The following is a 24,715-nucleotide window of genomic DNA, read 5'->3' as shown; positions in this document are numbered from 1 at the left end:
CTACACTCGATGATGCCAATACTGCCCAAGAAACACAGCTACTGTGTAAGCAATGCCAACTCATACACCCCTTTTCAGAGGTCAATCCCCCATATTAGCCAGATTATATTAAAAATACAATATAAATGAACACACTGCAGCCAGCTTCATTGTCTAGAAAGCCACCACATCCCAAACAAGTTCCTTCTGCCTGGAATCGTTTTTGCCTTTACGCCAACACATTGGAAGGGACAGAACATCTCCCCTAACACAAGAAATGGTTTCCCAGGGCAGCCACAGAGGATCTCTAATATAGCACTTTGGTCCAGAGCTCTTTCCTTTATGCTCTGTGTTCAAATCTGACATGACCAGCCCCCTGCACTGTTGCAATTTCTAACACTTTTAATTCTCATATTTCAGAAATGTTGAGGGATAGGGAAAATACCTTTTCCTACTAAAGCCAAGAAATTAGTCCTCAACTTCTGACAATGACTAAGAATTCTTGCCCCCTTGGGTGCCTTAACCAAATAAGAGATTTAAAGTATCCTCTAAGCAAACAGTAAATCCTAATAATGTCCAAATTATTTTCAAGTACTAGAATTTATAGGCTGCCAGAAACAGTCTGAGCTGAAACATCTTGCTGAGTTCATTCAGACACTTGAAAGCACATGTTCTCATAGGAGAAAAAGAATTTGAGAAAAATAGAGAAGTTGCACCTTGACTGGCTTTTAAACAAGAGTGCATATTCTTCATATTAGACTGCACTTTTAAGCTGAATTAAATGTCACCTAAGACTCCTCATAAGACTTTATTTGCAATCAAGAGATTAAGATTCCAGAACAGTCTTCTAAGAATGGAAGGGGGGAAAAAAGAGAAAACTTTGCTGTAAAACCAGAAATAGATTCGATGACGTATATATTGTTGCCTGTGAACTAGATTATTAACTATGATCTCAGGTTTTTTCCCAGTCCTTAACACAAAGCTGATACTGTAACAGCAGTATGTTTTAAAAACCCAGTATACTATAAATACTATTTCAACTTCAGATGATGCATATGAAGTCTTACATAAAAATGGAGTAATGTCTCGCAAGAGCACAGCTCTTCTAATGTGAGAGAAAACATCAGAATGGTGGAAATATCAGCACTAAGAAACCAGATTTGTAGAGGGATACTAGAGAACTACAAGGGCTCTTGGAAATCACAGAGCACCAGTAAAAAGAACATATGTTACCCCTGTACCTCATACTGCATCTGTCCCTAACAATGTTACTTGCCAGTTTCTTATTTTGGCTTCTAATGGGCTTTGAGGGGTTTTGGATTACCTGAAGTACTTGCACCAACTCTTAACATTCACTCATTATTTGAGAATGCATGAATGCTGTTCAACAAAACAGGACTTCGTGTGTCAGCATCTAGTATCTCTCACAGGAGACAACTTAACTGACTCAAACACTATTATTCATCTGCAAGATAGAATACAGCTATTTTATTCCAATAAAGGTATTTTTCAGAGTGACTCAAAAGGCAACCTGAAACAAAATCAGTGAAAATGTTCTAGGAAGAATTATAGGCATAGTAAAAATGGAATTCCTAATAAGTAAACAACAAAAAAAAAAAAAAAAATCAAACTAATCCAGAACTGTCTATTTTCAGTAACAATGAAGTAAATTCAAAGAACATAGACACACTACTCCAATTCTAGCACACAAAGGTGACTCTGAAGAACTCAGTTTGAAGACAGAAAATTTTATCTAAGTTTTCATCCACAGTGAGACTTCAGAGCAAGAAGAAACCGACACCTTCTGTGCAACAGGTCCAAGTCACAGCTATAAGTAACTGCAAGAGAATGTGCTGGCATCAAGGTCTAAAGCCATGAAAATGCCTCCAAAACAGACAAAACCATGCATTCTAATCTGACTCAAATACACATCTGGCAGAAAAATGGACTCCAATTAATTTCATGACAAACTCCAGGTGATGTTGGTCAAGAACTGCTAGAGACTGTATCACCACTGGGTTCTAAACCACCATCAGAACTTGAAAAAGACACAAAAATCAATTACAAATCACAAGCTGCAGAAGAAACACAGCTCAGAGACACTGCAATGCAACAAGTCACCTTGTGAACAACTGGCAAAGACTGCATTAGCTGCAGGTTCAAGAGACAATATTACTATTTTGATCATACTTCTAAATGGATGTGATAAGATACCCAATTACCTCAACATTTAAAGATTTATCATAGAATAACTGGAGTGCCACAATATAACAGGACAAGCTTATATTTAGCTGTGCCATAAATTTATTGTAAGCATCTTAAATGCTGACCCATACAGTGAATCAGACATCTTGTCTGGAACTGTACAAATGTGATAAAACCTCCTGAAACTCTCAATAAGAACCAGTAATCAAAAATTTTTTAAACCACTTTATTCAAACCTGAGCACCTCAATATAAAACTAAACACTGGTGAACTGTCATTTTTCTTGCTAAACCCAGATTACTGCAAATTTAAAATCTGCACAAGTAAGTTTCTATCAGTTCAACATTTAAATAGACTAATTCATCTCTTCTGACACACTTTGTAGATTTCATATAATGAAAATAACTAAAAGAATTAGTGCAATATACTGGACTGATCAAAATAAAATGTACTTTGGAAAACAAAGTTGCGAAGTTCATTACTGACAGACAGCAGTACTTATGTTACAGATACAGGAGCATCATTTATTACTGTTCTAGCCATAAAGGAAGAACTCAGAACCCCCTTTGATTAGAGAGGAAAAAAGTTAGCTTTAAGTAACTGTACATTCTGTATACCTTTAAGCAACTCTTAAATATTACAGAAAGTATTAAACAAATGTAGACTACAATGCAGAGTACCTATTTACAGTACATTAATATCCAAATTTAAAATCAAGTTGGATGTACATAATCGTTAGTGCACTATTTTTTTTTCCTTAGGGGAAAAACAAACTGTAATGGCCAGCAATGATCAGAAACAAGAAAGAAGTCACAGACACCGAGTTTGTTGTGGTTTTACTTGAAGAGCTCTTACAGTTTGTAGAGGACAAAAAACCCCATATTCTAAGTTGTAGAGTTTAATTTACTGGTCTGTACCCTCTGAACAGATTAGAAATTAAGTTAGACTTGATTCATCACTAATTCATTAAGATAACTAACTGGGTTGATATAACTTACATACAGTGTACCAACTAAAACTCCACTTTCTGACAAGCATAGGATTTCTTAAAATTGTTAATGTATTATTTGTAATAAAATTATTAACCTATGGAATGTATAACTAAACAGTGGATACCTGCAGAAACAAGTGGTTGCATCAATACTGCAAATGAGTTTAAGTAATTTTTAGACCCTGTTTCTAAGGAGGTTTTAAAGCACAGTTGAGAATTATGGAAAGACCCAATTCTATTTATTATAACAGTGATCAGTACTGAGGCTACAGGAACTGGCCAATTAGGTCCACAGAAAGTAGTTCTTCTACACCCCTAATAATAACAACTGAATTTTAAAACCTTTCAAGTGAAGGAAGTTTATTCCGCCTCCATCTCTCCTCTACTGCTGAAACATTACAGCCAGTGGTGGATACATGCATGTTAAAATTTTAGGTGAAAAAAAAACTCTGTATCATGAACTTGACTATTATCGTAAGTCTCTTCGCTGTTTGGAAGCTGTACTGGACCAGGTTAAGCACTCCAATTCCATGGTTATTAACAGTTAGGAAGCAGAAGAATATTCAGAACAGTTTAAAGCAATTGATCTTTTAGTTACTACAACATTGAGTCTTGGGTGGTTGTGTGGGTTCAGTAAGGTCTACTCCTCTTCCTCTGGCAGAGCTGGCTCCTGCATTCTGTGGTTCATTCTTGGGCAATTTTTTTGCTGTAAGGTGAACAGGAAGTAGAGTTAAACCTGAGATTTTACTAAGATTAAATCACCTGAGTAAACAGAACAACACATTATAGACATTTCAGTATACTCTTTATATATTCTGATTTGATTCAGCGCATTGGGAATGAAAGAAGTGAAGACACTTCTTAATGATTACCTATTTTATTATTTTCAGGAGTGAAATGCATTGGTAACTCAAGCAATACAATGTATCTGCACAGGTGTGCAGATATAAAAATAACAGTTCTTGTGGGAATCCACCCACACAGGAAAGGCTTTAAAATAAGGATGTTAGTGCAAAAAGATACAGAAACATTAAAAAGGCACAAAACACTGACAGAAATGGGTCAAACAATTCCCAGATACCCAGCCAGAATAAGTGTTTGCAAACAACATATAAAATGGCCCTCAACACCAGAAGAAGCCACGCCTGTTTTTTTTTTTTTTTCAATCTGTCTCTTCAATTCTTATGAGTCAATTCTTTGTTGCCATTGTAGCTACAAGGTTCCTCCTCAGTCTTAACACAAAAAATAAGGGTGAAAGCTGCCACCCTTCTGAGCAGCAGCTTCTCCTAGACTTCTCTCCATCAGAAAATTGCTAAGTTCTACACAAAAGGACTTCCATACGCCTATCTTACCAGGGCCCAACAACCACCCTTGTTCTACAGTTTGGCTGAAATGTTTCACTCCAAAGTAATTACTTCTGTCAGTTTTTTAAAGAACTTTTTCCAAAATGAACAAAACACAGCCAAAAAAACCCGCAGAGCACATATCAACATGTTGTGGTACCAGATAACCTCAGGGTGCTGGGCAAAAAGGTGAGCCACTCTAAGGTCCCCTCTAATTTGAGCCATTCTACAGTTCTGTGGTAAAACCCAAGAATCCACATGGTACTAAGCTGCTGAGCCAGTGTAAAGGGTTAATGCACCAGAAGAAAAATGTCTTCAGAGTAATGTTCTGGATTCTAGAACTGTATCTAGAACTGAATTAGCATTGGGTTTCTTTAACTGGAAGTTCTGAACGAGTGCTGAAGCAGTCACTTTACAAGCAGCTGCAGCATGTATCCAACAATTCTTGCAACATTTTCATTTTTAATTTTCTCTCAACTTTAATACCATATTTATACATGGTTCTGAGGATTGCATCCGTATTTCCAGGCCATTCCAAATGACATGCAATACTTATAACCTCATCAGAATTTCCATTCAGAGTCTATTCCCACACAGATCTTGTTCTGATGTACTGACAAAGCTGAATTTCACTCCACTGATGTAAAATTCTGACATGGCCAAAAACATTACAGACAAAACACACAACTGTGTGGGCATTTTTTCCCTAATTGGACATTTTTTTCCTCAAATTTATGTTGTAGGCTTCATTCAACTATGGAGGCAATAATTATTATTGATATATCCAGTTTAAAAAAACACCCGATTTTTTGGGATTTTTTTTTTAAACAGGAAGCAACCTGAACCATTAAACATAATCTTGAAATTTCACCAGAATAGTAAAATTTAGTATTTCTGTATCATTAAATGCAGGCCTATCTTGAACATTTATGAGAAAAATATACTCTGCTGTCAGACACAGTGTCTGCGTCTATCCCCCTTTTTCAAGTATTTACAGGTAATATGAAGCAAGTACTTGTTATAAAGTGTTGCTATACTGGTAATTTAATTTCATCTGCTGGAAGTTTCAAAGACACCACAAATTATCTCCTGCTCTCCTGGCTTGGAAAGCAGAAGATTAAGACCTCTTGAAAAATATTTAACTTTAACATCAATGATGTTTTTTCACAAAAAGCAGGTTAGAGAGGTGCAACAGACAAAACAGATTGAATGAGGTTATTTGATGCTATACATTACTACTACCAACTAGCAAAGCATCTATTATAATTAAGGTTACTACTGAATAGATTAGTGGCCAGACTAAAAAATGAATTCTTTTTCCTCCACTTTCATAAGTTTATTAACAATTATCTACAATTCTGGGTACACATGGAACACAGAAGTTTTTGGTTTGTACTTAGTACTACACATTAGCATCTTTACAGAAATTCCTAAGATTATGTTACGTTAAAAATATATGAGTAGTTTTACTTTTCACATGCAGGATCCTTTACTTATAACTTGGACACTGAATTTAAGCACACATTGCCATCTTTGGCACAGCTTTTGGATTTCAGACAGTTGCTTAAATAAAATTAAACAAATGAAAGGGAGTAAGAACACTTCAATACCAAAAATAATTTACATGAAAAACACAGATCTTGGGTTAGGAGGATTGCCATGGTCTGAATCACATGAAAACCATTCCCTTTAAAGTTCTTGTTTTGTTCATAAACTCACCAATTGCCATGAATATTTCATTTACGTTCATAGATGTTTTGGCAGACGTCTCCATGAACAATAAGCTGTTGTCATCTGCATAAGCCTGTGCTTCCTGAAAGTTAAAATAAGAATACATTACTTCATTAAAGAAAAAAAAAAAAAAAAGAAAACTCATACAATCATTAGACACGGTACTTTTAATTGTTACAAAGGAACAATCTCTACAGCATTTTGAAAGAAAGACAGTTTGTGGAAACACTCATCTGACAGTGTTATATACCCAGCTATGGAGAAGTTAAAATTTCACCAATCAGTTCAACGACTAGAAGTGGAATCTTGAAGATCCCTAATAATCTTAAAAATATCCAGGTGAAAAAATCTCAGGCAAAACTAAATAATAAATGAAAATATTTATGAAAGAGACAGCCCCAATGCAGAACATTAGCTCTGAGAGTACGAACAAATAAGTTTCAGAAAGTGCCATCAAATGCCAGCAAGTCCATTATTACCCTGGAAAAAGGCAGTCTATGAACTATTTTGAATCTTTCAACCACTGAGGCAGATGGATCAGAAAAGTTTTATTATCCTGATATAAATTCACAGTTCCAGCAAATAAGTGGCATTCAGTATTTTACCATGTTACCTCCCTTTTCAGTATTAATTTTAATCTGAAACACTGCTCTTAAGAACCTTACTATTTTTGCCACTTCTTATTAGTCAATTCAGCTGAGAATCTCCAGCTTATACTTATGTAACTGCCTTTGCATTCAATAAGAAATCTGTGAAAAAACTGAACTACAGAACACCTATGATGATGAGAATAATCTACACTGCTCTATAATTGTGACATCTGCTAAGATCTACGTAATTTATACTTGAAACAACACATTAACGAATATGCATTGCTATCTGTAATGAGAAAGGCCTGTCAAGCCCACAAGGAGTCCATAAATCCACAGTAGCAAATCCCCTAGCATTTAAAAAACATTGAAATTATAATTGTTCAAGAAATAGTACAGGTAGATCTACTTTGGTAGTTAAATGCGATTATGTTATTGACAGCAGCCATGCATGAACTTTTTGTTAAATGTAACAATTTTTCATAAAACACCAAAGCCTCATGTCAACTGTCATGAAAGTATAAAATTTAAAAATTGGCAGAAAAACACCTAAACCACTGCTAACCTTGTAATTCAACCCTCCAGAGTTACAAAAGGATTCATTATTATATGCAGCTGTATCTCAGTGACACCAAACAGATTAAAAACTGTAAATTACTGACTAATAAACAGTATCTTAATTCAAATTCAGTTAATCATGAATGGACCAAAACTACCTGTAGTTAGTTTAATTCAGCTTAAAGACTGTTTTCTGATGACTTGATTAAACTTTCTAGAAGATAAAATACACCAGTGAGAGCACAGATGTAATCACTAAACCAAAAGAAATAACATGAAAAGCTCCATTAAAATTTCAACATTGCTTCAACAGTACAGCCTAAGCAAGTTAGGCACATCAATCAGCTTTGTATCATATGATAATCAAAATTCTCCGGCTGACAAGCCAGATAGAACAGCTTGCACTGAGTTACTGCTATCTCATCCACTGAAACTCTAGTTACTGGTAATTTTGGGTAGAAGACAGAAAGAGGTCACATCAAAGAACAGATACTCAATTAGCCTTAAAGATACGCAAATAAATTAATTATTCCTCAAAGTCAAATTAATTATTCCAAAAAGCCTATTCCTCCATATAACTTGTACAGAAATAGGTTTTTTGGTAGCGTGCATAATTTAATTAGTCTCAGTTGACATTTATATTTAACAACATGACCTCCATAATAACTAGCTAGGCTATGTGTATAAGCTCCCCGTAGGTTTATTTACTATCTATTCAAACAAAATGCAGTATCTATGAACAAAAATAATGTACATACCTGGAAATCCACAGCTCTTTTGTTAGCTAGATCAGCTTTGTTTCCTGCTAAAGCTATTACAATATTAGGACTTGCTTGTCGCTGAAGTTCTTTGACCCAATTTTTCGCTCTGGCAAAGGACTCCTGTTAATGATTATAAATGATGCAACTGAGTTTTATCATCCTTTTTTACTCACCTATTATCCTCATCTCTGTTATCTACACTTCAAGCACAAAACGCCGATGTAAGGCTGCTACCTTAGTCCAAAGGCACACTCCAAATTGCAACTGAGCTTTTTAAAATGAAACATTCTTGCCTTAGTTTTCAAATGTGCTTAGCTGTGATAATGCTGAAGTAAATAGGTAGGAAGATCTTTGTGTAGATAGAGTAAGGAAAGAAGTGGTTAAGAGAGAAAACAGCAATTTCAGTATCTCTGGAAGATTCATTGAAAAGGCCTCAAAATTACTTTTTAATTACTGAGGACTGTTCATTATGGTACATGATTGCTGTGGATTTTTTGAAAGTTTTGGGTTGTAAGTCCAATTTTATCAGAAACTAGGGAAGCTTATCTCATCCAAGTTCAAATAAAAAGAAATCTAATAACCTTAGGTTATGGTCTCAATAGACTGTGCTACCTTTCCAATCCTTAATCAAAATTTGCAAAAATACAATATTAAAATAATGTCTTCACTATCGTGGTGCCACCAGCAATGTGATGAGAGTAACAGCTCAAACTCCATTAACTGATTTAAGGGTGGGTTAGAAAACACTTTTACAAGAGGATTTTTCCTCTTCCTTTCCCTCTTTTTAATTAAAAAAAAACCACCCCAAAACAAACAAAAAAACAAAAAAAAAACCCCAAACCAAAAGACAACAACAATAACCCAAAAAAACCAACCAAAAAAAAAAAAAAAACAAACCCAAAAACCCAACTCTAGAAACAGTCTCTTAGCCAGAAAAGTTTAGGGACACAAATTGACATTACACGGTGCAGTATGAAATGAGCAATCTGGTCCAGCAGAAGGCATCCCTGCCCGTGGCAGGAGTGTTGGACTAGACAACCTTTAAAGCCTTCTTCCTATCCAAACCATTCTATGATTCTGCAAAATGATGAATTGATTTACACAAGTCAGTGAGAAAAAAAATAAGTAAAGATCAGTGCAAGATGGTAACTTCCAAATCCCCCTTGTGCATCCCTAATCCAGTACTTACCTCGTTTGTAATGTCGTATACCACTATAGCTGCTTGTGCTCCTCTGTAGTACATGGGTGCTAAACTGTGGTACCGCTCTTGGCCAGCTGTATCCCAAATTTCAAATTTTACCGTTGTATCATCCAGACATACAGTCTGGGTTAGAAAAGCAGCTACAAAAAAAAACAGGTGCTGAAACCAGAAGTTTGCTTGTATCTCTATATTCATATATAGTTATGCTCACAGAGATGCAAAACATTTCAAGCCTACTATTTAAATACAACAAGTTTGATGCAAGCATTAGCTGACAGTCTGTGACTCTGATGAACATGGAGGAGTTATTTAAACAACTGGACATTCCTCAAGTTAGAGATAAGAAAGCAAAAATTGTAAAGAATTTCCGTTTTCATTATAGTGAATCTGAGTAACCATAAGCCTTCTCTTAAAGCTTTTAGATACAGTCTGTTGAAGAAGGATGTATACTAGAGTACCAGTAGCAGCACCCCATCATGCTACAATACAAAAGTTCAGATATTTTAATTTTACACATTTATATTACTTGAATATCATCTTCAAACTTTGATTTTCAGCTCCTAACAACTTCACCTTAGCTAACAGGTCTGAAGAAAGAAGCACTTCTTGTAAGTTCTTGTTGTCAAAGCAACTATATTTTTGACTTTGCAAGTGATCTCAACAATTAACTTCAGCACAATTTCAACAGCCTGCAGTTTCAGGGAAACTTGCAGCCATTTCTACTACAGCTGAACACATTACCATAAATAATGGTTTTCCAGTTACAAAAAATACTAACTTATTCCAAGTCCTCAAACAGTTACTACTAGTAAAAGTTTTCCATTCAGATTAAGGAATAATCAGAAGTATGGAGGTGAGTGCCCACACAGTATAGAAACCAGTGTTAAAAACTAAACTAAGGAACTCTCATACTTAGCTGAAGCAGGAACTCTGATCACTAGGCACACTGACAGACTGTGGCCAATTTAAATCAAATGACTGAAGAGACATCGGCCTCTAACGCTTGCATATCTGGGATTTCATCCTGTCCTCCACACTCTGCGACATCATAGTGTATGAATCATTCCAAAACTGCTCCAACCTTCATAACATAACTGCTCCAACTCAACTCATAACAGAAACCAAAATGAAGCCAATCTTGCTCTGTAAAGGACACTGTAACTAGCATACAGAAGTGTCCCTGTCTCAGCTGTAAGCAGCAGCTGCATGGTACTTAGCTGCTGGCTGGGGTTAAACTGTGACCAGAAGCTGACTCCTTAAGTGGTCAGGTGCTCCTCCTTCAGGGGTATTAGCATCCATCACAGATGAGCAGGCAGGCTGGAGAAGGTAAAAGCTTTGATGTTCCAATGTTAAATCAACATAAATCTCTCTAAATGCTACATATCCGAACACTGGTAGAACAGGCTCCACTTGGCAGCTCCCTAAGCAGCACAGAACCAAAACTGAGTGGAAAAACACCATACATCCTGCACTAAACTAAGGGCTTCCTCCCCAGAACCAGCTCAATATTGTATTTCTCCAAGGCAGAGACAAGATGACTTACACGTTCTCACAGACATTATTCTCTTAACATAAAAATGTACCTACACTGTATAAATAAAGGTAGGTACTTTGAAAGAGAATTAAACAAGAAGTTTATTCTTTTCAATCCTCTTTTTTTTTTTTGTCAAAAATAACATTTCAACCACTTTAAAATGCTAGTTAATTTCTGCAAAAAAGGCTAACTTTCTTCGACCTTGCCAAGGCCGTAGTAAATTGACAATTAATCATCTGTTAATTATCTGAAAGTCTATCATCTTTAACAGCCATATTTTTGTCTTAAGCAACTAACAGGCCTGGCCACAGTCTGAAGTGGCAAAACCACACCACCACCATGTCTGCCTTTAACTGCACTCCCTTTCAGATGTTTTTATCCAGATTCACAATGCACATAAGCCTCTCTTTGTTAGAAGGCCCTTCTGTATACAAAGAAAATTATGCCTTAGGCAACTACAAGCCACAGAGTTAGACAGCTTTCTCTATAGAAAACTTTTCTGAATCCTAACATTGCTGCATGTAATAGCTCTCAGCTGTATTATATAGAATTTCCTTGTTTTTCTACTTGATAGAGAAGAGGCACAAGTTAATACAGATTACACTAAAGCTTACACATCTGAACTTGAACTTAGGCTCTTGTATAACCTTTGATTAGATTTTGAACAGTGTAACAGGGTTTCGGTTACTCCAAACACTAAAACAAGAAAAAACTAAACAGAGGTTAAACGAATTTTACTTAAATTTAACTGGTTTTAAACTAAAAACTTTGTCGTTATTGGAATGTTAATTCACAACACATCTTTGAGAATGCTCTCTGTATTACCACACAGCTGTTTATCAGAACATACAGAAACTTTCATACTAACACCTATCTTCAAGCCATGATAAAAGGCACAAAGCCAAAAGTGTGCATTAGTAAGACTGCTAAAGTAGAAAATATATGGTTGTCTATTTATGCTGACAGATAGAAAAAATAAATACATTTAACAGCTAGATATAGGGCAAAAGAATAATGCAATGAAATTCAGCTTGTGTCTATTTTTGTAAGCTTTCCAGTGTTTTTACATTTCAACAACTGTTGGTGTGTGAAGACATACAGACCACTGAAAGGCCTTCACATAAATATTACAATGGAACCGGCTGACTCATGCAAGCTGCAACAGCAACTACTGGAGAGTATTTATCAATTCACAAAATTCATACCTTGTAAAGTCTGTATGCTGTTAGGTAGTTTTAGGAAACGTTTAAATTTATCCAAGGAGGAATACAGCTCAAAGCACAAACACAAACTACAATATAATTTAAGAAATCTGTCAAGGGAAAAAGTGTGATAAAATCTGTATAAAGTTAAACAGATTTTTTAAAATTCTGGTAGCCAGCACCTGTTTTGTTTGAAATCACAAAATGGAAAAACAGCACAATAAATTCTGTGATTAACACAAAAATATTTCCAGAAACATGGCAAGTTCTCCAAAATCAAAGTCAGAATGCATAAGAGACAAACACAAGCCTTATGGAAGATGCAATGCTAGGGTTTTTTTCACAGAAACTAGCTTCTACTTTCATAGAAGCTTGTAATTCTTACTAAGCAGTTATTTAATGCATTAAGCATGCAGCACAATTAAAAGAGCCACACACCCACTTACAAACAAAATGTAACATTTAGCGCAGGTTTCAAAACTATGCAGTTCAAGAACACATTTAATACCTCCACTTGAAAAGGATGCTTATGTTTAACTCAGAAAGTTATAGTTCTCAATTACTGACACAGGGCTCAGATTTGATCCCTGCTTTCAATGACCCACTCTAGACGTGCCGTTACATTAAAGGCTTTCAAGGGCAAGGACAATATAAACACATAATATGTAACAAACTAACAGGGTAATTTTCTCACCTCCAATCGTACTTTCTTGAAATTCATGAAACTGTCCTTTTACAAAACGAAGCACCAAACTTGATTTGCCAACTGCAGACTCTCCTAAAAGTACTAGTTTGAATTGGCAAATTTTATTTCCAGCATTTGGCCCGTTGGGCCTTGTTGCTCCTCGATTAGCCATGTCCAAATTAGAAAGCAGTCCTTTGTTTCAACAGCTTTTGAAACCAAGTTCCACTGAGATCTGAATCCTGGTTCTTCTGCCAGTAACAACCTAGTTTGCGAAAAGACAGTGGGTGCATTAGATTTACAAACCAAGTAAGAAAAGTCTCATTCACTAATGCAATATATTTTATATAACTTCACCTAGTATTTACCGAAATCAACAGTCCAGACTACAGGTACCATCACTGATAAGTTGTCAGCTATAGCTAGAATTTACGATACATGAACAAGTTATCTTCTTCAACACCTAGTCTTCCCATCAAAGTTTCAAATTAGCACATTAAAATCCAGTTATGCTGCTTCTTGCAAGACCTCAGTCTCCAGTTATTTCTTAACAAATCAAGATTGATTTATAACACAATAGATTCAGATTTCAAATTGTTAGTAAAATAACAAATGACAAGCAGGAATAACTTTTCATAATTATGCTATTGCTACAATAGCTAACCAATATTCCAAAGTCATGAGCACTGTTCAAGGATGCTAAAAAACTGAGCAATTTGGGGAAACTCAAATACCAAAGTACCTTCTTTGCAAGTGTACTTCATCAATTCACTTCTATCCCACCTATCAAACACAATTTCCTTACATAAAAGTATAGATCTTCACACAGAAACCACTAATACCCTCTCTAATTAACAACTGTACTGAGAAGCAAAAGTGAAGCCTTCCATATGAAAACCAAATGACCATAAGAATTCCAGACCACTTTGCACAAATCACCAGAGAACTACTATGATAAATTTCTATTTCCAATACTTAGACATGTCCTAGACCAATATTAACAACACAGATTTTGGTAAGAACAAGTATGAACAGTGTATTGCTTAGTCTGCTTACTCTTCTTTCCAGCTGCTTAAAAAAACCCCATCCACAGTACTTACTCATATAGAAAGAGAAGCCTTTAGACTCTGCTGGTACCACTTGTGACCCTAATATTTATGCTTTTACACACTTAACAGCAGATACAAAACAAAAGACCTCTCAAAATTAGTTCATAATTTTGTCCTACTCCAGCTGATCATTTATTTGAATTAAGCAGACCTTGCAAGGATACACCTTTTCTAACATCTAGGATGTGAGTTAGGTTAGAGTACATGCTCCTGGTGCAAAAAAATGGCTTTAATTCGCATATTGCAAAAAAATAAGCAAACATAAAAGTTTCAAATGACTCCCTGTTCTTTATTCTTTGTGATGAAGCAACTATATTTTAAACCAAGCAGTAGCCTTTAGCCATCTTCCTATTTCAAACCCCTCAGCACATAGATTAGGCACTTAAGCATTCCTGTTTACTACAGGCCTAGCTCAGATGCTAAGCCCACCCTCTCCTTCCTAACTCTCCCCTTCCCTCAACCCAAGTCTTGAAGACCCTTCTTTCCTGGAAAGTGCTTCAGCAGCCTAGCAGAACCTTACCCTTCAGTAAGATACTCCTTTGCAAACTAATATTCATGGAGTAAATGAGAACAAAAATCTTAGCATTATTTACTGAAAAATGTAACAGCTGAAAAACAGATACTTCATTTCTCATTGTAAGCAGAATATAGGTCTTAAAAATATTTACAGCATCTTAGAGGCACTTTTATTTGCTCATGTTCCTCCTTTTCTCATATCTCTCAAAATAATTTACCTTCTTTAAGGGAGGTTACAATTTTGCATTCTGTCCTGAGTTTGTGTCCCATTTGACTATTACATCACATTTAAAAATATGTATTTTTAAAATTTCAATTGTACAACAATCTATCAAGTAGTAACTTTTAGCTATATATTCTTAGAAACACATGAAAGTATTCCACAGTGAAAGGATGAAGCAAAAAAGCCCCTGCAAATCCTACCATCGTTGTTATTAACTGCCACATTAATTCTATACTACAGTTCTTATTCATTAAACTAATTTTGGGGAAGTATTTCAGAATACAGGAATGGATTCAGTTATTTTAAAAATACCAGACCTCTCATCCTTACACCATAAAACAACAATTTTGCCCTACTAGTGTGTTGGTTCTCAGGCAAGACTCTTCTCCCCTCCATGATGTGGAAATATGCTTCAGAAGTTGTGGAGTGATTTGGATAAAAATGGATCAGTGACAACAATTAATCTCTCCCTAATTGTACAACAACAGAGAATGCAGCAAGGCATAACCAAAATATAGGCGGTTCAGAATACTGTTATGCATTTGTTTATCTTTCCCTCTGGAAAAGTAATGAAGAATTTAAAATGAAAAAAATCCCATCCGTTTGCTGTAGCATTCTAGTGCGTTTGGACAACCATGAAATAATTAAAAACCCTGGTTTTTAATATGCTCCATGTTTTTCCAGACTCTGCAGCATTCAAAGAAACATAAGGACAACATCCAATGACTGTGTGACTTAGTACTCCTGGGAGCAAGTGACTTCTGATGACACACAGTGAGGAAATCAAGCCACTGCACAGGTTACTCCCTATGACTGCTTTTTTGTGTGCTGTTTCCCATACTGACAGCAAAAGGAGGTATGAGAAAAAAAATTGCATAATATTTATCAATTTCACCTGAGCATTTACAGCTGGCTGCTATTTCAGATTTTTATCACTCTCAAAACGGTAATTATACCCCTTGCAAAACTACTTCAGAACACAAAGCTGACATAGGTTGTGAATAAAAATATCTAGTTCAATTTTTATAGATGCCCAAGCTACAGAAGTTTACATTCTTACAGCATCCCTCCCCTGAAATCATTCTAGACCGTCAGATACCACGTGCAAAAATAACCAGCTCTCAAGCTGATAGCAGACCACAGTACCTGATAGGAAGGCCATCTAAGAAACATACTGTAAACCTCATTCATTCAACAGTCACTTCAATACATCTAATAAATTAATAATGAAACCTACTAGTCATACCACCCACTTTTCAACAGCTCAGGATAAAAGAAAATGCAAGACTGAAAACCTGATGGAACACATTTAGATGATTGTGACATATTAATAAAAGTCACTAACACCTTCTATAAGTGTATACAGAAATCATCATCTTTTGAAGTTTCAGATGATGCCAAACCTCTGTAGTTGAATTTCACAACATGGCAGCATACACAAAAAGCAAGGGAAGTACCTGCTTAATCTGAAGAGAAGCAGTACTGCAGTTTGACACATCCACTGCAGAATGGTTTTAGGCTGTTCTTTGCACATCTGTGAGCTGAGCACACAGTGCCTCAGAAAGATTCCGAAGAAAATTTCAATGCTACAGTCCCCCATGCACACTCCAAGTCTCAGGTCACATTCGTTCTACTACTTCTTAATTCATCAGTAAAATACAAACCTGGAGAACCTGGGAGGAACAGTACATTCAGTACCCTCCCTATACACTACAAACTCAGCTCTGGTGAAAACTTCCTGGGAAAAAATCCACTGATATGGCTCCCCTTCTTCTCCCCTTCCAATTTTGTATGCAATGTAATCAATATGTTTGGACTACGTAAAGGAAGAAAACCTGGGCAAGACATTTTCATTCACCTACACATAGGCAAGTACACAACTTTTTGGCTTGAAACAGCTCTTGAACGGATACATATGGGAGTTATGGAAGTAATCTACTAATATAAAAATCTGCTAAAGAAAATACTTTATGTGGGAAATGGATTTGCAGAGATTTCTTAGGGTTTGACAGAAGGGTTTTCTTTGGAGAAACAGAACTATGAAAGATGCACAGTATTGGGATGCACGAGGGGTAGTTTTAGATGATTGGCTTTAAGGCACCTACAGCATGGCGTGACAAAAAGCTGATAGGCCAAGAAACACTTATGGTCTATTATAATTATGAAATAGTCGGCTTCTGATTGTGATGGTGTGAATTATAATATCTGTATTGCCTCACCCTTCTCATGAGACTGAAAATGGAATAAAGGTTTTTAAAATGCCTCTCAGTTGCCCCAACTCTGGGTCAGGAAAAGGGTATTGTCCAACAAATATAAAATTTTTGAGATAGATGGCTTCAGATGGATGGAAATGAGGGAGATTTTCTTGTTTTTATAGAGTTTAACATAAAAACTCCATTTTGCAGTCTTGGGCGGCACAAATACATGGGTCACTATGCTAAGTAGGAACTTTCACTCTTCTGAATATCCCCCCATGACTGAGCAGATCCATGCTGAAATGCCAGAACGCAAAGCCTGGAGTATATTATTAGCAAAGTACTCCTCATAATCCCACCAACTAATTTACTGTATGCTGCATATTCTCCTCACTCCAGAAGAGAAATTTGTATGCTGTTGGACAGTCTGAGTTTTATTTATGAAAGAGTACTAAGTATTTTAACAGATCAAACACAAATCTTATTATGCTTGAGCCTCTGTACAAAATACGAATAGCTCCAGCCAATACCCACAAACCCTCAATTTAATGGCATAATTCAGTCATGCAAGCATAAGCACTGGACTATTTTCAACTACAAGACAGCTAATATAGAAGTATCAAAGTAACACTGGTGACAAAAGCCAGCCAGAAGAGATTAAGACAGTGAGTACTGTTCCTACAACTAATGTGATTAAGCATATTATCAAATAGAAAGGCCACACAAAAAAATTCACGATAAATTTAAAACTGGAACATTCCACCACTTTTATATGCCATAGCAAACAACACTGTTTCTTACTACTAAACTTTTGTATGCTGCATTAATGGACATAAAGCATACAATGCTGAGGCTGCAACTATTATCTACTTTAAATTTTTTCATACTGGACTTTCTTGAATGTTTTAAAAGTCAGTAAGTAAAAAGCCTTATGTATTAGCCACTCCTACTAACTGAATTTTTCTTCTAGGTTCAGCAGAATTAGTGTGATACCTTACTGTAGTGTTCAAGACAGTGGCAGGGACAACCAGCAAAATGCTTGCAATATGTAAGCCAGTTTATATAGAAACATAATGAAACTGTAAGTTTAACAAGTGCATCAAAACAGTTGCTGCAAAAAAATCACAGCCCTACAATTAAAGGTAATAGCCATCTCAAAAGTTCATCTGAATGATGAATGGTGCCAATTGCTTTCAGATAAACTGGTTTATCATACAGGAAATGTAAGTGATGACTACAATACCATTGTCTCTAGTTACCTCACTTCAGCCAACATCTACCTCTTCCTGACATTTCTCATATTGTTCTTATGGAAGAACAATACCTACAAGCAATCTGTAGGTAAGCATGACTGTAATTCTGAACAGACACTATAAAACTGGAAAAAATAAAAAATACTACGATTTTTACTTTGCCTGAATGTTATATGAAAGAAATGGATTAATTTCAGCTGCTTAATTTGCTGTTTAGCTCTCATTACCATCCTCAAGCTCCTAAAGAGGTATAAGGTAGAAAAAAAATCATTACAAATGCCGAGAGAACAGCCTTTCATGGCCCTGTTTGGAACATTTTGATACTTCTCATGCAATTCAGCTCTTCTCTAAAGCACAAAAAGCTTAGGTTTGCTCCTCCACCCTACCCCAGCTTTGTCTAGTTCCAACTGCGTGCGATGCAGAAGATATCGAGCATACTAGGCCTGTTGCGATCCCCCCGATGGCGACGCATTTTCGGGAGCATTTTACTTCCCACCTAGTTCACCGTCCTTCTTCCAGACGCAAGCGAAAAGGAAAACGAGAGACCCACCACCCAACCTCCCATTCCATATCTCACAAGCAACTCGAGGGGCACAGCCCTGAGGGCCGGCCCCAGACAGCGATACCTCTCCGCAGGAGCGCCCGCACGCAGGGGAGGATCCCCGCTCTCCCGAGCCCAGCCCCTCCAACCCCCGCCGCCACCTCCCCTCCCCCGCGGCTCCCTTCCAGGCGCAGGAATAAGGGGAAGTGGGAAAACCGGGGGCGCCATTTTGAGCCGGGAAGGGAGAGAGCAGCGTCCCCGCTCCGCACGCCGCGCTGCCCACCTCGGCCACCCGTACCGCGGCACGGCGCTCCCGCAGCGCCGGGGGAGCGGCTGCCGGCAGGAGCCCGGACGAGGCGCGTCTCGCCGCCGCCGCAGCCCCCCCGCGTCGCCGTCGCCTCCGCCTCCTCACCTGGCCGCGCTGGGGGAGCCGGGGCGGCGGCGCAGCGGCGTCCGTCCGTCGGGCGCGTCGGTCGGGGCCGGCAGGCGCGCCGGGGCAGGGTGGGCGGAGGAGGGGTAAGAGGGGAGGCGGCTCCTCGGTGGGGGCGAGGGGCGGGGGCGCAGCCGTGCCTCACCCAGCCCCGCCGCCGACTTCCGCCGCCGCCTCTGCCCCGACCAAAACACGCTCACACACACACAACACGCACTTCCGCCGCCGCCACGTCACGCCCGCACGCGCCGTGCCCTTCCGGTGCGCCCGCGCCAGGCGTCACGTGGCTCCCATTCCTTGCCACCTTTCCCTCCTCGCTTTGTTCCCGCTCCCGGCGCGCCGCACTCGGCTGCAGGGTGTTCCCCGGACTCCCGCTTCTCCCCAGCGCTGCGGGAAGAGTCCCTGGGAGCGACCCGCGCCTCCTCCATCTTCCACTTACGGTGGGGGTGGTGAGCCACTGGAACGGGTTGCTCAGACAAATTCAGGACGCCCCATCTCTGACAGTTTCCAAGGCCAGGCTGGGTGGGGCTCTGAGCAACCTGCTGGAGTAGGAGCTCAAGGCAGGGGAGTTGGGACTGGATGATCTTTAAGGTTCCTCCCACCCCGAACTAGTCCGTAAGTTTCTGCCGATGCTTTAGGGACTGCGCTGCAGCCTGAGGAGGCCACTGAGGAGCGCGGGATGGGAGCTGGGTATCACGCACACAGACAAGTCCTGGTTTAATCCTTTCAAAGAACCAGTTTCCAAAGCTATTAGTCAAATGAGTTGAAAGGAGGAACTACATAGGAAAACCTGAATTGCCATAGGGAATTTACCTTTTTTGAGCAGTCACTGATAAAGCCCAGAACAAGTCTTGATTGCTTCATAGCACAAAGCATGACCTTGTGAGAAAGCAGCATAAAGGCCAGTTGGCCATAAGCTGTAAGTGGGTTGTAGTGGAAACAGCAATCACGATAAGTATTTCTTCAGTATAGCAGCTTTAACAAGGTCTAAGAGTTGGCATTTTAAAGAAAGAAACAAACAAACAAACTGGTAAGACATTTAGTAAGTGTATCAATAATGGTATTTGGTAATTGGTACAATTTAATGAAGATTGTTGAGATACTCCATCACAGGAAATAATCAAGTTGTTGCATTCTCAAAATATATTTTTTATTTCAACCACATATATTTAAATGAAGCAAAAATCAAGTTGGGTAAAGCCTGTGGTTTGTGTTATGCTGCTTTCCCCTTCCTTAGTATCACATATAAATACTTGATCATACTGAAGTGAATGGAATGAAAACAGATTGTTTTTTTAGTCTTCATCAGTTCTTCTTTTCCATACACTTTTCCATTGGTACCAGTTTGGTCTCAGAGTAACAATCTCCCCTTTCTCCTTTATTAAGCCATTTACATAAGTGCTTTGTGAAAGGCCAATATGTAACTTCAAAAAAAGTAAAATAGTTTTTGCATTCACCAGTGATGTAGAATGCCAGACTAGCTCCAGAGAAACATGTTTGTTTAAGTAAAGTATACAAACTTTTTTGAGCTGTGAGTTTCCTAAATGTTTGTAAGAGTTGTCCTTTAAATCATGTAATCCTGCCCTAATACACTGTTATTTGCCATAACCCTCTGGTCTCAATATGTTCAACTGGATTGCAGGATTTGCTGAGCAAACAGCAGATTCCTGATAACCAAATGTGTTTTACTACACACCTGACATGCATGCATTGGAGCACCAGGCAGCAGCCAGTCAACCTGGCAGCTACTCACTCACTCACTCACTCACTCACTCACTCACTCAGCTCCCTGCAGTAAGACAAAGAACATAACAGAAAGAACAAAAGCAGGAAAACTTGTGGGTTAAAATAAAGACAGTGTAATAGATGAAGGAAAGTGGAAGTTAAAAGGCAGGGAAATCACTGGCTACCTCCCATAAGCAGGATGGTGTCAGCCCGTCTCCAAGCAGCAGCCACTTTGGAAGACAATCTCCTTTGTCTCCCTCCATTTTCTATTGCTGATTGTAATGCTGTGTGAAATGGAATATCCCTTTGATCAATTTGGGTCGGCTGTCCTAGCTGTATTCCACTCCCACATTTCTGGACTATCGGCAGCATTTCTTCCTGGGTGGGGCTGATGACAAAGTGGGGAAAAAGAGAAAGTCCTCACTCTGTGCAAGCACTGTTCAGCAGTAGTTGAGGTATTGCTGTGTTATCAACAATAGTTTAGTCACATAATCCACAACACAGCACCATTAAGTCTGCTATGAATAAAATTAGCTCTGTCTCAGCCAGACACAGTGCATACATGAACAGTTTTTGTGGAAAAATATCACACTGAATCTTTAGAATTACTTGAACTAAATTCAATTTAAAGATTAAACACTTCATACATGACATTTTGTGTTTCGCTTAATCCTATAAAATAAAGGACCATACTATTCCATATGTAAGGATCATTTCCTATGCTTCTAATATAAATAATAATTCTAATATGAATTCAATTCATAAAATTGAAATAATATTTCAGATTATCAGATGTATCTGAAGTTCAAGGCTAAATGAAATTTTTGATGCAGGAATTCTATTCACATGATATAGTTGCTGTTAGGAAGCCTGTTTTGCATGCAGGAGGTTCCTGCTGGCTAGCTTAACTCTCTGACCACAGGGCAGAGCTGTAGCTTGTCTTTCTCGCTTTGTGAAATGCCCAAATTGTTCTCATGTGGTTGATGCTGACAGAGTAGGACAGTAAACACCAAAGGTTCGCTGTGAATGTGTGAAATATGTGAAAGAGAGGTATGAGAGAATGTGGCAGTAATCAAATGACCAAGTTCCATGAGAGCTTGACAGGTCTCTGTGAGTTCTAGTGGTGAAGACAGGTTTCTTCTCTTGTAGTCTGCACAAAAAGATGTTGAAGGAAAGCTCTGAAATCACACAGATAGCCCCTGCTTGTGGTCATGTTTTCATATTTTATTTCATCATGGTTCATATATCACATTCCACAAGCGAAACTGCTGGGTGATATTAACAAATTTATGTTGGTCATGTTTTCACCAGGTAGCTTTCCATTTATTTTAGCATTTCTCTGCAGTTTTATTATTATGTTCTGCTCAGCCTTTTTGCATTCAAGTGGAAGTTGACATTAGAAAATGTGCAGAGAGGATGTGCAGAATCTATTGTGTTTGAACTCCCCCCCCCCCCCCTTTTTTTTTTTTCTTTAACATTCTTTTTTTCGGTCTCCTATCTCTACTTGTGTACATTTTCTCTGTACCTACATTGGCTTGGGTATTACATACAGAAAGTGTGCAGCACATAGAAAACAGTAATTTCCTATCTGTAAATGTATTGAATAAGAAACTATGAAAGCAACCAGGCAGTAACAGTGAAGTGCATTGACATGGCTGATGTAATTCAGATGTTTCACAACATTTGGAGTGTTTTACATAAAATCCTCTGGCCTTCAGAGACCTTCAGGAACCTACAAACTTAGTGTTTTGACTCTGGTCTAGGCCAGCACCATAGTCAGAGTGAGAGCTGTGTTGCAGAACATGGGGTGCTTGTGCTTCATAAAGAAAGTAAAATGCAGGGGTTTAGACAGTTTCCATTCCTCTGTTTTAGCCTAAACAACACAGAAAAATGCATTAGCTTGTGGGAATTGGATGTCAGAAACTTGTGAAATGTCAAGTACTGTTGAGGAAAAGAAGTGCTGCTGTGGAATGGAAAATTTTGTTCAACTTTTTCCAAACAGCTTTCTCTAGAGATCCTACTTTTGACATAGGAGATGACAAATTCATGCTTAAGTAAAGAAAGTTTTAATCTTTTTTTTTTTTCCATAAAATTGTGTTCAATTGGTTTTTGTTAATGCTTCATCTTATCTTTAAAGTTACAAGTCCTTCCCACTCCACAAATATTCGTTCTGTGGCCAAAATAACTTTCAGTATAAGAAAGAATGGATATCACACTGATACCGGAATGAGAGGAATTATAGGAAAGAATGTATATTGTCAGTAGGTTTCAAATTGATTCATAGGGGAAAAAAAAAAAAAAAGGCTGAGGATTTCTGCTCTACTTGTTTCTGCAACAGGCACTCTTTTTACATACCCAAGTCCTATTTTTATGCCTTTAACACAACCCACTCCATTGGGGCTGAGTGGATGATTTCAATTAGCAAGTGTGGCCACCTGCTGGGGAAAAAAACAAGGTAAAAATAAATCAGCAATGCACAGAATGTATAAAAATGGTACCACCTTGAGCACAGGTAGAGAGCCATCTAGAAATACAACAAACACAAAATTTCCATTTCCTGAATTTTATTCTGGGATAAAAAAGTCCCAGTTTCCTGTACCCTATAATTTTTACACTACTGTACTTTGCTCTCCCTCTCTATAGATCTCCCTTCTGACAACTTTATTAGATAGAAGTTTAACCTTACAGATTAATGGATCACAAGGCAAGACATAACCAATAATTTTATTTATTAAACTACCAAAAATGATTGTTTTATTTTGCAGAAATGCTCTAAACTTCAGGCAACAACAAATATAATTGAAATATGAAAAGAACTGAACACACTAAGACTTTATAAGAGCTTCTTTAGTTTCCAAGTGGACATGGATATTCCATACTAGGTATGTGATGCAGCCACGTCTACAGCAGAAAAACACATAACTTCTTTTGAAAAAGGGCATCTGCATTGCCACAGCTAGATCACAGTTGATGTTATACATGATGCTTCTTGCCTGGAGAAGACCAAGATACATTTATGTGTGCTGGAAGTTCATGGATCATGGCACTGACAAGTACTGTTGGTGACTCGGACAGGCAGAGCACATCATTGCACAGCTGTGGCTGTCTGAGCCTCTCACTTTCCATTTGTAGAAAAGGAATTTAGTTTTAATGAAGTCCTTACCAAACAAATGTTAGAGCGGAGAATAAAATGATGACACATGGTAATGTTTGATCAATTACGATTAAGGTCTGTATATTTATCTGAAATTGGTTTTGCCATCAAAGGACTATGGAGAATGGAGCAGGATGTGATTAAATTGCGATATTTTGCTGGGAAGAACGGGATAGTTTGCTAAATGTCATCCGTGAATAAAAGTCTTTGTAACAACTGAGGGTCTGTTAAACGTCAATGAAACTTGTACAGTCTTACCCACACTGCTTTTCTGAAATAATCCACATCTGTTTCTAAAAGGCAAATACAGTGGGTTAGATATATGAGGTGTTGACTCATTTAAGACAAACAGTGACAGCACTCACGTGTCTGATACATGGGGTAGTGCTGATGGGCTTCTCTCACCCACCTCCAAGCTATGTGTGGGTGGGAGCTGCAGTTTTCTCTAGAGGAATAGCCCCAGTATTTTAATAGCATGTGACAACATTTGTGAAAGGAGCAGTTTCTTTTATTACAGTAATAAAGATTCAAAGTTTGATCAAACTTTTGACCATGTAAGACTGTTGGGGAGGGTAGATAAATATGATTAAGAACCACAATGGTACAGCCAGGACGAATATAACGCCCCCTACTGGCTGGACAATTACCCTCACCTACAACGGGGTCCAAAAGCCAAATGGACTCTTCCATGTCACCCCCCAGAATGTATGGTTCACCCCACATCTGTAACCCTCCCCTGAACCATCAGGTGCCTGTGACCCCATTGGCCCAGGTCCTGTTCCAGCCCACCCT

At 38.1% G+C, this 24,715-nt stretch overlaps 1 protein-coding gene and 1 pseudogene across 6 annotated transcripts; one reads left to right on the top strand and one right to left on the bottom strand.

Moving 5' to 3' along the window:
• The first annotated feature begins 885 nt into the window (after nucleotides 1–885).
• Nucleotides 886–2,649, top strand: LOC140682344 (uncharacterized; annotated as a pseudogene). Its single transcript, XR_012053965.1, has 2 exons — nucleotides 886–890; nucleotides 1,751–2,649. The product of XR_012053965.1 is annotated as an uncharacterized protein (transcript).
• Nucleotides 2,261–19,271, bottom strand: RAB5A (RAB5A, member RAS oncogene family). 5 transcript variants are annotated; one of them, XM_030264965.3, is made up of 6 exons: nucleotides 18,898–19,271; nucleotides 12,790–13,042; nucleotides 9,348–9,499; nucleotides 8,156–8,278; nucleotides 6,238–6,331; nucleotides 2,261–3,881 (listed from the first exon to the last, which is right to left on the bottom strand). In XM_030264965.3, exons 2-6 carry the CDS (start codon nucleotides 12,950–12,952, stop codon nucleotides 3,766–3,768), a joined length of 648 nt encoding a protein of 215 aa, XP_030120825.1. In that variant the 5' UTR covers nucleotides 12,953–13,042; nucleotides 18,898–19,271; the 3' UTR covers nucleotides 2,261–3,765. The 5 variants fall into 5 exon arrangements, with proteins under 5 accessions (XP_030120825.1, XP_002196933.1, XP_072781797.1 ...); XM_002196897.7 differs by having other exon boundaries at nucleotides 19,027–19,271; XM_072925696.1 differs by having other exon boundaries at nucleotides 18,913–18,933.
• Between the last annotated feature and the right edge of the window lie 5,444 nt (nucleotides 19,272–24,715).

This window comes from Taeniopygia guttata, chromosome 2, assembly GCF_048771995.1.
Source record: "Taeniopygia guttata chromosome 2, bTaeGut7.mat, whole genome shotgun sequence".
NCBI lineage: Eukaryota > Metazoa > Chordata > Aves > Passeriformes > Estrildidae > Taeniopygia > Taeniopygia guttata.
The sequence above is the reverse complement of the archived record's forward strand: the minus strand, read 5'-3'. Positions and strand labels throughout refer to the sequence as shown.